Consider the following 12,005-nt stretch of genomic DNA (forward strand, 5'->3'; position numbering starts at 1 on the left):
ATGAGGGAATCAGAAGCAGAGAAGGTAGAAATAGGTTGAGTAGTAACAGAATGGGCTACAGTTTCTCTACGCAGCCTCCTTCCCTCCACTAAGCTGTGTGTTACTCTTCCACAACACTCAAAATAACAATATTCAAAACTGCAGACCCTGCAGACATTTGGTTTTTGCTTTAGACAGCTTCTGACCACAAACCAGAGAGATGTTCAAGTGCTTCAAAAATCACATCATTAAACTCCGCTTTGTAAAACACCTTCCAAAACTGGCACATGCTGGCAAGCTGCCTGTCCGCTGGCTTTCAAGAGGCAGCATTGTGCACCTCAAAAAATTAGGCGTCAGAGCACCTTACCCTACCACTGCTCAAGGTGTCGCACAATTGTTTAGATTACTCATCTTGGGAAGGTGCTTTCCAAAACAACTTGGACAACACACTGATGAGTTTTTGAGTTGCAAAACAGAGAGCGAAGAGGAAAGAGCCCACTGCCGGTTTCAAAATCTTAAGTGACGCATCATAATCACAGCTCTAAAGCACGTTTAAAGAGATCAGCTCATAAATATTTGCTGAGTATGAAGAACTGACTCACCTGGGACCAGAATAGTAATAGCAGTCTGCACAGCTTTTCTGATTATGCTGTCCAATGCAAACATCCAATGTGGCTTGATGTTATGATTTCGGAGAACTTTATTGACCTAGCAACAGAGAATGAAATTCAGGTATTATATCCTTCTGCAGCTTAAAACTACTGTATGTCAGCATTATATAGAGAGTTTGAACTTAGAGATGCTGTATCAAAGCAGGTGAGTAAAACTACTTCGTGTTGTCGTTAAATGAAGAAGCAAACATTGCCAACCTCCACCACTTTATTACAAGTCAAGCAATATTTTATATGTTTTATTAAGCACTAGTTCCTGCGTTAGGTGGTTATTGAGGACTGCGATACTGCAGTTTATTTAACCTTCATGGGCGTGGAGAGAACCTCAAAAAGAATGCAAGCAAGACAAATACCAAGGACCATACTGTGAAAGGCCTGTAACTTCAGCTAATTAATCTTGTTATTTTTTTGGCATAATTTTCACTGCTTGCTCAGTGCAATACTTATCTATGTTAAAGTACAATTGCAGGAAATATCAAAGAACTAACGTAATGGTGCTCCTTTTTATTCAGAAAACAGTTAATTAACATTAGTTTAAATAGCCAGGGGACTTAATTCATGTGCTGTGCCATTTTATCTTTCCTCCTCCTTTTTGCTTCTACACTGAGTTGCTCCTAATTGCCTGCTTTCAAGCTGCTTTTATCCACATTCCCAGGTGCCTCTGTGCCACTTGCAAGACCGTCTCCACCATTTTGGGGAGTTTTCCAACTCCCAAATGACAGGGCAGAAGCAGGTGGGGTGACAGTGCTACAACAAAAAGCCTGGCCACAGTGATTGGCAACAGCCCAAACCAGACTTGGTGCTGTTCTCCAGGCGCAGAAGCAGTCCAAAGCGACCCTCTGTAGGAGCAGAACTCAAGAAGTTGCAGGAAGAAACAAATATAACTGTATTTAGAAAATTATGAAGTTACTCAAAGCCTTATAAAAAATTGAGCAACTACTGCTTACTAAAAAGTGGGGCAAGTAGATACTTCACTGTTAGGTCTTCCTGAAAAAGGGTTTAGTTTAATTCTCTCATGTTGTGATAAACTCTCTGTAAAAAATGACTGAAGTTACACAAGTGATGCCTTCAGAAGATGCGTGAAAGTTAACAAATGTTATTAATCTTCACTACTAATCTTATTAGTTTTCAACTGCCGCAAAGCAACAGCGTTCAGTAATGCAGTAACTTACGTAGGGACCTGTACTGGGTTTGGCTGAGATGGAGTTAATTTTCTTCACAGCAGCCTATGTGGTGCTGTGTTCCAGGCTGGTGACTAAAACAGCCTTGATGACACAGGGATGTTTTAGCTGTTGCCGAGCAGAGCTTACACAGTGTCAAGGCCTTCTCTGTTTGTTACGCAACCCACCGTAGTACTTTGTCTCCACAGTTCTATTGACAGTGGCCACGAGATGGCACTTAGACACTGTCCTTGGACTTGGAGAGCAGTCAGCAGCCCAGGGGAGGCTGCCCGGTGCCTAACACCTGGGCAGCAGCTGCCTTAGGGTCCGAAAGGCTTGCCCAGGGCCCCCCAGAGCAGCACGGCTTCTGCTGGCAAGCGCTCTGCACCCTCCCATACTGACTCCTACCAAGGCACTGACATGTGCTTAAGCACAACCGATATAAGTACTGAAGAAGCACGATGTAACTTTGTCAAGAACACAACAATCCGCAGTAGCGTGATTTAGCACAGAACTACTTTTTCTTGGTTGCTCTGATGAGGGTATTAAACCTTGTTACCTGATACTAACTTATGAGAGTCCTGAGAACAAGGGAGCTGCTTTTCCTCGCTTCTAGCAATATCCTAGTGTCTGCAGTACCTGAGCTCTTGATACTGACCTGGATTTCAGTGTTCTACTACAGAGATCTCATGTATGTCTGAAACGATTAAGACTGGGCACACATAAAGCAAAGTTTTTCTTTGAACTTTGAGGGTTATCTTAGTTAAATAATAGAGTAATGAAAGAGACTAAAAACCAGCCACTTGTAATGATGAAGTTAACAGAAGAGGGTAGAAGTTTTACTGAAAAGAGCATGACTCAGGCAATTCCCACCAAACGACAGATGACCAGCAACATCTGTATCACAAAAACAACCCAGGTATTCGTACTTCTCCCAACTCTATTTTTTTCTTGACTTTTTTTTCCTTCCAAGTATCAAAATTAATACGAGGCTAAGTAGAATGGAGAGCTGAAAGCGATCAGTCAAGGAGAAAACTGTGATTTGTGGAAATTTTTTTTTTTTTTTTAAACACATTCACGCATTAGGTATATTTTTGTAAACAGCATCTAATTCTTGTCAGTGTAGTCTGTGCAACAGTCTACATGCTATGTAATCCTTTCTGATGGCTCTTTTACTTGTCAGAGAGGTTTAAGTGCTATCAAATCATCCACCTCAAATGCCTGCTTGGATTGTCACTTCATTTTTGCTACATGACTTCAGTCTGGACAAATGATGCCCAGCACAGCTGCACCCTCCCATGTTGGTTATTCACATCTTAATCATTAAGCTTAATTGCTTGTGAACTAACATATAAATACATATCTTAAGAAGAAAAAAAAATAATTTGCTTTTGGTAAACTAGCTCTTTCAAAGGTATCCACTTGTGTGTTTTGTTGCTCACTGTAGGAAATAAATTTTGCATTAATTATTGACGATAATTATTTTCTTCCTTCTTACCCTGCTTATTATAAATTGAGATGAAAATACCTAGTTTGGCAGAAATCTGCTGCTAACCAAAAATACTAGACTAGGAACTCCATACAATATTACAGACTACTACTGGAGGCTTGCTGTGGTTTAATGTATTAGCCTAGAAAAGAAGTCCAAGAGATTTGCATTTATGTAGAATAAGCCCAATATTCAGAGTTGGCCTCATTTACCAGAAAACCCTCCAAACGAGATTTTTCTGAAAAGGCTTTCCTGCTTTAGTATTATGACATCATGTTTACACGACTATGCTGAACCTTCTAGATCTTTAATCAGCAAAATCTCAACAGTTTTGTTCATGATCTGTGTCCTGCCAAAGGATCACATGGCAACCAAACTGGGTGTGGGCTGGGATTTTGTTATTACAGGTTCAAAGCCCTCAAATATTATTGTTTCAGTAACTCTGGATGGAAGTTAATGAAGTTCTATTTGCTTCTGGCTTCTACCTTTTTTTTTTTCGGCAGTGGGTATACAAAGTTCTTAGTAAAACAGACAACTTACAGCATCTTGAAAACCAAACAGTACGAGCTGCACTTGACTGATACCATGGCTGTCAAAGTCCAACTCCAGTTTCAGTTTTGAGAGAGTGGTTGCAATGATTTTACGATCAGTGGACCGTACAAACTCTCTGAGGCTGGAAACGAGTGTTGTGATATGTTCCCATTTTAGCTTGGGTTCTTCAGATCCCTGGTAGAAAAAAGAAGAAAATGAGTAGTTTTGATAGCCATCTTTTGAAACACACCCCCCGAGGGACTTCAGCCAATAACGTCATGTTGGAAATATGCATTTTCAGAACCTCCCCTGCTATGGTTAAGGGAAAGGTGCAGCTGCAAGTCAGATGATGGTAGCAACGTAACTGCAGCACCAAGCTCTAGCACTGAGCTCCCTGGTAATGCAGATGACTTGACAAACAGGTACCCGACTGGTTTGTTTCAGTTGCAGAAGTATATGTGCACATTATAGACTGTGTGTCTCACTGTACAGGAGTAAATACATACAAATAAATATACTGTGCACAGAACACTACAAATTACTTTTAATTGCAAACAAACATGTACTTTGCAGTGCCTCTATCTTCAGAGTGCCTCTGAGGGACAACATGCAAAGTCCCACAGTGGCATTTAAAAGAAGAGATTATTCAAAGTTACACAGAAGACTCAGAAAGAAACTAATTCTTTCCTACATAACTTCCCTTTATACAGAACTTCTACAGTTACCTGTTCTTAAAGCAGGTCTACAAATCTCACCCTTCTATTATAAATATTCATATGCCTATTTTTAAAAGCTTTTGTGTTTCTGCATGAACTACCAAAGTCGCAAAAATCTCAAAAGCATTCATCAGGATAACCAGCATAAGTAACTAGGAAGCAGAAGATTGTACTTACTCTCTACAGTTACGCCAATTGAATACAAATTTCAATTCCAAATCTTAGTATTAAAGCTAGAGAGAGGAAACCATACTGATTGTTCAACATGAAGTATTAGACGCTTATTCTGAAGGAAGCTAAGTAATCATTTATATAGACACTAAAGGTATCTAACATTGATTTCCATAACAGAAGGACATATGGTGTTTGGTTCTGTTGCATTTGCAGTTTTATGCCATGAATGTCACAGCTGGCCAGACATCAAGACCTCTGCCAATAGCTGCAAAGCTTTAAATATTGTTGATTAATTCCGATCAGGATGAAACAAAAATAACTTGATTGTTTGAGAGAGAGAAACCAGAAGAAACCAGCAGCTCTAGAGCAGTCAAGCATTCTTCTGACCAAAGCACCCTCCTCTGAGAGAAAAGATCCAAGCCTCCAGCCCTGATGCAGTTTGGAGAATTCAACTGATGACTGACTGATACTGAAGTGGATCCCTCACTCTGTCCTGCAGTAGCTCATCTCCTTTTCGTATAAATAACTAAAAAGCTGTTAGGGCAGATAGGTTGACACACAACACACTGTATCCCTGGACTAGGAGATTCAAGTCCATCAAGGCATGCTGGAGACAGGGCAACCAGTATGGCTCCCTAGTCTCCTCTCTTAGCCCCCACACCCAGTGACTTTGTTGAAATTCTTCTTATGAAAGGTTTTTGTGAAGGCAAAAGCCTAAATCCTGATGAGGCCTAACAAGCAACTCAAGCTTCCATCTACTGGTAACTTCTTGCATTTAAGCAGAACATTAAGAGGAAGCCGAGCAGGATCCTTGTTAACTGCCATTACTACCACATCCCGGTGGTTTGAGAAAGCATCATACTCTTTGACTAGGGTCCCTCTCTCAAGGGAGAAAACTCTGGGAGTCAGAGTTCTGCACCCTCTCGAAGGGCAGAGAGTCTCTTGCCATGTGTGTTTTGGACTCTTTGGCTCTACAACTCTGTGCCTCTCTGCCCCTGTCTTGGGCTGTTCCAGCCCCAGCTGAGCAAGGCGTGTAACACCAAGCATCCTCTCAGGTTTTGTGATTTGAGTCCCAGCCTCTCACAATCACTGACTCTTCCCTTCATACACATGCTAGCAACTGTGTCTGTTACAGCAACACTCCAGCAAAACACTGATCATGGGCATCTCTTATCGCCTTCTATTTTAACACTTTCCATAGTTACCAGGACAACTGTGGGTTCCTCCCTCCCCCACCAAGAGTCAGAAGCTCTTTTTATTGGTATGGCAGCAATTTCCAATCACATTAACTGTAATATATGCATAAGAATCATAATGGTTTGCATCAGTTTCTGCATTGTATTATCTTTAGAAGATGTGATGTCACATTTTATACAAATACGTTTCAGGCCAGGGATACTTAACCTTGAGAATGAGTCAGTTAATTAATAAACATACATATTACAAACAAGTACAAAAAAAATCACGTCATCCAGTTACGGTGTTGCAACATTTAGCAGCGTGGTCATGACCTGTAATTTATGCAGCATCATCCTGAACTCATACGCCATCATGAATCATCCCCACAAAGGAGTGCCAAAAGGTCATTCTGCAATTATTTTGTTGTTTGCTGTATCTCCCACTGTTACACCATCTTTCCTCCCCTCCATGTGTGCTCCCAACTGCTGTGAGGAATAGCTGCAATTTATTTTCTCCCTCTCTTCCCTTTTATGGCCGTTGGCTAGAAGGCAATGGTGTACCATCAGCCCTGTTTTTTCTATGCAATAACATAACATAAGGCCAGAGCAGGCCAAAAGATCAAAACCTCCCTCCGTCAAACCCGTCAGCCAGAAGACAGAACTCTAAAAGTGGGGCAAGGTAAGTACCGCCCGAGGACGATGGGTCTTACACAAGCTGACCTGTCAGCCTCAGTTAGTCCTATTTGAAAATCACGGGCAAAACAGAGTATCACGACAACATGTCTTTCCGATGTCTGGCCAGCACTAATATCCAGGCATACATTCAGTATTTACAAACACAAAAGGCATATGTAATGCAGCATAAACAATTTTAAAGCTTATTTTTAATAGCCAGGAAAAAAAATGGTGAAAGCTTATGTGGAGTATGCTTTCTAGTTGAGTCAAACTGGTTTTTAATTACTTTACTATGGGTATTTGCAAAATAGGCAACTGCAGATAAGGCTTCAAATTCCATAACATTTTTGCTGTCTTCCAGTATTACTTTACCTGAGCCAAAGCTTCCATCAGGTTCCTCACCACCTCCTCTTGGTCTTCAGTTAATATCCTGTGAAGGGTGGCTCTCCTTTCACTATCCTTCTTCAGCAAGAAAAACCCAGAATCTTTCTCTTCAGGTGAAGGAGGTGCACTGTGATCCTCAAAATTTTCATCTGGGATGCTGAATGAAAGACACTCAGTGCCAAGAAACTTTGTAAAAACCACCCCAATACACACAATTCTAATCTACTGTGTAACATAAAGGGCAGATAGCTCTCCTTACCTCAGAAAAAGGGACCGGATTCCCTTCCCATCTTTTTCTCCACAGGACTTGGCTCTCGTTTTGAAAGAAAATGGATCAATTTTTAATTCTGTATCAGGTGAGACAGAACCATATTCACTGCTGCTACTTGTGTCTTCCACCAGAACAGGGACAGGTAAGGATATACTCCGAAGATACTCTATTTGTATAGGAATATTCAGAAATCAGAATTTAATAGTGCAATCACAGTTTTGAAGTGAAAAACTTATTCTTTCAGAGGAAACAGAAAGACTCCTGTATTCCCACCCACCAATAGAAAATACGAAAACAAAATTGACAAAAACCTCCTAAAGCTTATTCTTCTGCCATAGAGTTATCTTTCTCTTATGTTTTTATTCAGAAGCTTTCTGAGATATGGAAACGCTGGGCTCTTTGCAAGCTCCCTTACGGAATTTCACCACTGGAGTGAACATGCATCTTGTATCATCAGTACGCACGTTCAGCAGCAGCAAAACATTTCTATAGGGAAGTCATCCAAACACCTTCCAAGATCTTAATTCCATGTGTGTATATAAATATATACATTTGTACACACACTGCATATAACACAAAGACACATTCCTTTATCAGATTTTTTACAAGTTTAATTGGTTCAGAGCCCTTGATTAATAATACACATGCATGTTGAGTCATAACTTTGTTTTTAAATCCAGAGCACAGATTACTGCTGCAAGAAACTATTTCACAGGTGCACATTTCAAACTGTGCTTCAATAGCAACTCAGTATGAGGGTAACTGCGTTTGTTGGGTTCCCCTGCCGCCTCCCACTCTCTCCAGTTCATTTCCCAAGACAGCTGAGTACCCTGTACCCAGGCCTGACAAAGGGTCTCAAATGCATTCTGGTGTTGCCGGTTAGAGAATGTAAGCTAATAAAAATCTAGGTTATCTTCCTCCACAAACCTTGGCCCTACTGCTGCTATAAACCAGCCATTTTCCACTAAATGGACCTATAACAACAAGGCAGCTCTTGGAGCCCGTGTGACCACCTGCCTCGACAATTAAGCCATAGTCTGGCAGGATTACAAATAGCAGTTTAAATTTGCACAATGAAACAGATGTTCCTAACAGTGGAGGGTTACTTATTTTCGTAACTGTGCCCAGTTCTCTTTGCAACATTTTAGTGTGATAAATTAAAGCAGAATAAGTGACAACCACAGTATCTACCTACACAGTTATGTTTTGATAGAAAAGTATGTTAAAACTCACCATTTGTGTTAGCTGAAAGAGCTGTGGGAGAAAAGCAAAGAAAAAAGGAAGTTAAGTGTGCTGAAATTAACTGAACAAATATGCATAGTCCAAAGGATTAACTCTCCTCTCCTTTTTGTGGACTACCGGGACTCTCCCACCTGCAATCTCTAGAAATGTAATTTATTGTGATATAACATTCATTTTCATTTAGGGGGGTGGAAACCACATTAAAAGTGACCATCCAATGCCATCTCCTTTACCTGGTATTTTTCTTTCTTTTAGCTATCATGCTAAAAATATATAGAAGGTATTTTTTATTTATATATGCACATACATAGAATATGTCATTCATACTCTCAAAACGCCTTTGTTACTTTCCATAATTTAGAATGCTACAGGAAATGAGTATGTGAAACAAAAATAATGCCGTGCACGCACATTTGCTACGGGACAATGATTATTTTCCTCAAGTAGAAAACTTGTCCGAGGCTCAATAGCATGTTCTAACCTTAAACAAAATATACTCTATGCAAACATTCTTTGAATGATAACATATGCAAACTAAAAAAAACACCACAAAAGCTGCACAAAACCATTAACAGAAACATTTATATAAATCACCTCTGTGGTAACAGAGTTCTGCTACAAGTGTCTGTGCAGCAAGCTGCTGGGACAGAAGGTTGTAACTCAGTGTTCAGCTGGGACAGAGGGAGACCTGCTGTATTCATCTTAAAGACTAAATCAGCAGTTTCAGGAAACAGTATCATTGACAAGAGAAAGTTCCAGACTGAGTTTAGCAACGCTCACCTGAGAGCTTCGATGGGGTTTTTCTTTTTTTGCTTGAAACCTTCAAGAATTCATCTATAAGTAGCTCGTGAGCAAAAGCTCGTTTATCAGGATCTGGTTCAAAGCAACGCAATATGAAAGCCTTGGCTTCTGCAGACATGGATTCAGGAATCTCTGGGTGTATTTTAAACATTCCCACCTGAGACAAATAAAAATAGACACATTAGCCAACACTGAACTTTTCCCAAACACTACACAGCACCAAAAAAGTGTTTGGATAGTAAAAGAGGTATATTGTTCTCAAGTTTTAATATTATCTCTCTGTAACTAGTTTATTAATTCAGAGAAAAAAACCCCAACCTATTGCAAACTGTGTAAACCATTACATTAAGAAGTCCCTGCAACTGCAAGTAAAGGCTCTTGCAAAGCAAAACATTGCTTTTCTTTCTTTCTTTTTTTTTTTTTTTAAACACCCAGGCTACTGAATAGCTGCTATTGCTCCATTACTCTCTTCAAAACAACACAGCACTCCCACTCAGTTGACTCAGCTCATTCTTCGTAACATCCTCAGTAACCAAGCATTTCCTTTATCTTCTTTCCCTGCAATCTCTAATTTGAGCTTCTCCAAAACAGTCATAAGATTTCCTGTGTTTACAAATACTGGTCTGTGTTGAACAAGGAAGATGCCTGACCTTAAACATAGCTGCTTGTGGTTCTCCCAGTTCATAAAACGGGGGCTTCCCTGTAGCCATCTCGATGATTGTGCATCCCAACGACCAGATGTCCGCAGCCTTCCCGTAGCCACGTGGCCCTTTGTCTATGATTTCTGGCGCCATATACTGAAGGGTACCTGTTTAAAACACACTCATTTTTTTTACTTAGGTGCATTAATGATGCAAATAGATAGCCAGAGGTCAAGAGGAACAGAATCACTGTGGAGTGGGCAGTATCAGGAGAGCTAAAAGAAAAAATACTCTTTATTACTCAAAATTCAAACATTTCCATATGCATTCTACATAAAACTCAAATATTATTCAAAATATTATTGAAAATATTATTTGTGATAGAAGCACCTGATATCATCTACTGACCTGACAATATCACTTTTCAAAGTCAATGAGAATTATTAAGAGGTTTCAATGAGCTTTTTGGATCAGACAGAATTTTCATTTACTGTATCATAGATTAAAATAAGGAAGACCACTCTGAATTGCATCCAGAGAGGAAAAGGAAGTGAAACCTGAAAACTGAACCTAAACCAGCAGGTGACAGGGACACTTTTCCTGAAGCAAAGGAATCAACTTGACACATCATTCTGCATTCTGTTCCATTTAGAGCAGAATGGAACAGCGGAGGATAGAATTAAAACAACAGTCACTGCTCATTTTGCATAATTATTTAATGAAGTGCCATTGCATGATTTAACATCTAAATCAAGCAGAATGAGGGTCAAGTTAACAACAGGCTCTGTAGGTAAGTAGTTCTGGAGATGAAGCCCAGATGCTCAAGCCAGTCATGAAAGCAAAAAAAAAAAGGTACCCTTTGATCAGCAAGATAAAAAAGCCACATGCACAGAAGAGACAGGTTCAAAGACAACATCGGCAAGACACAGCATTTCTCCTGTAGAGGATCTTCACGTCTCAAGTGGGACTTCCAAAATGGCAATCACTTTGAACAGTGCATACAAGTACAGTTATAGCTTAAGATCGGGTATACAAAAGTTATTTTTGCAGGAAGCTTTTATAACGATTTGGAGTCAATGAAAGTTCAGCAGCTGTGGATTCTGACCCTACATGCACAGACTGAGTGAGGAAAGAGAGTCTCCTCTGGGAACATACCTGTGAAAGTTTCAGTACATGGGTTGATTCCTGCAAGTCTCTTTGAAGTTCCAAAGTCCGAAATCTTTAACACTCCACTGTACGTGTTGATAAGCACGTTATCACCCTGAGGAACAGAACATTCAGAGCAATTATTTTTCTCCGCTGACTCTTCATCTAAGACTTCTCGCATAGCCTGTTTCTACAGTGCACTCTTCAGTAAGTAACAATTACCTCCTAAGGCTCTTAAATGGGGAGATGAAGGAGGAATGAACAGCGCTCCTGCCTTATGTAATCCCATTATCAGAAACTGCATCTCAAAGTGAACCTCCCCTACCACAGGAATTCAATTAAATTACACTAAGAGAGGAAAAAAGGCTTTTTTTCTTTTTCTCTTTTTTTTAAGGGAACCTTTTCATCTGCTATCTCCTTGGAAAAGAACCTGCTCATATCCCAATCACAATCTTCTGCACTTCTAATAAGCTCACGTTCAATCACGTCACTGAAAGCAGAAATAAAACCATTGACTTTATCACATCTTAAGTGGCTGTATGTCAGTTCTTAAATAAAAAAGCAAACATATTTTGTTGGTGCAAATTCAAATCAACAATGGTTCACCTACCTAACCCACAGTTCAGAGCAGCAGAGAAGACAATGAAGAACTTTGAGACAATTTTAAAGTACAGGAAAAATAAATGGTTGTTGAGTTATGTAACACTATCAGGCTTAACCCTCTGCAAATTCTTACCTTTATGTCTCGATGCACTATTTGATTATCATGAAGGTATTTCAATCCCTCAAGAATCTGCTTGGTGTAAAAGCCAATTGTCTGCTCATTATTTTTTAATGGTCCCCATTTTGACCGTAGAAGAGCAGAAAGGCTGCCTATAAATTTGGAGAGCAAAAAAGTGAGAGTAAACATCTAATTAAATTCTGTCTTCTTCCCCAAAGATAAAAAA

At 39.9% G+C, this 12,005-nt stretch overlaps 1 protein-coding gene across 1 annotated transcript in view; it reads right to left on the reverse strand.

The window, feature by feature from the left end:
* Nucleotides 1-11,931, reverse strand: part of LOC104497450 (mitogen-activated protein kinase kinase kinase 5-like) — a gene marked incomplete at its 5' end in the record, with an annotated part of 20,251 nt that extends 8,320 nt beyond the window's left edge. The window contains 9 exons of the mRNA XM_010140701.1: nt 582-687; nt 3,840-4,025; nt 6,946-7,114; nt 7,217-7,394; nt 8,462-8,482; nt 9,251-9,428; nt 9,922-10,079; nt 11,068-11,173; nt 11,795-11,931. Of these exons, the coding sequence (XP_010139003.1) occupies nt 582-687; nt 3,840-4,025; nt 6,946-7,114; nt 7,217-7,394; nt 8,462-8,482; nt 9,251-9,428; nt 9,922-10,079; nt 11,068-11,173; nt 11,795-11,931 (1,239 nt within the window). The remainder of the gene's footprint in view (nt 1-581; nt 688-3,839; nt 4,026-6,945; nt 7,115-7,216; nt 7,395-8,461; nt 8,483-9,250; nt 9,429-9,921; nt 10,080-11,067; nt 11,174-11,794) is intronic.
* Between the last annotated feature and the right edge of the window lie 74 nt (nt 11,932-12,005).

Source organism: Buceros rhinoceros, unplaced genomic scaffold, assembly GCF_000710305.1.
Source record: "Buceros rhinoceros silvestris isolate BGI_N320 unplaced genomic scaffold, ASM71030v1 scaffold17267, whole genome shotgun sequence".
Taxonomy (NCBI): domain Eukaryota; kingdom Metazoa; phylum Chordata; class Aves; order Bucerotiformes; family Bucerotidae; genus Buceros; species Buceros rhinoceros.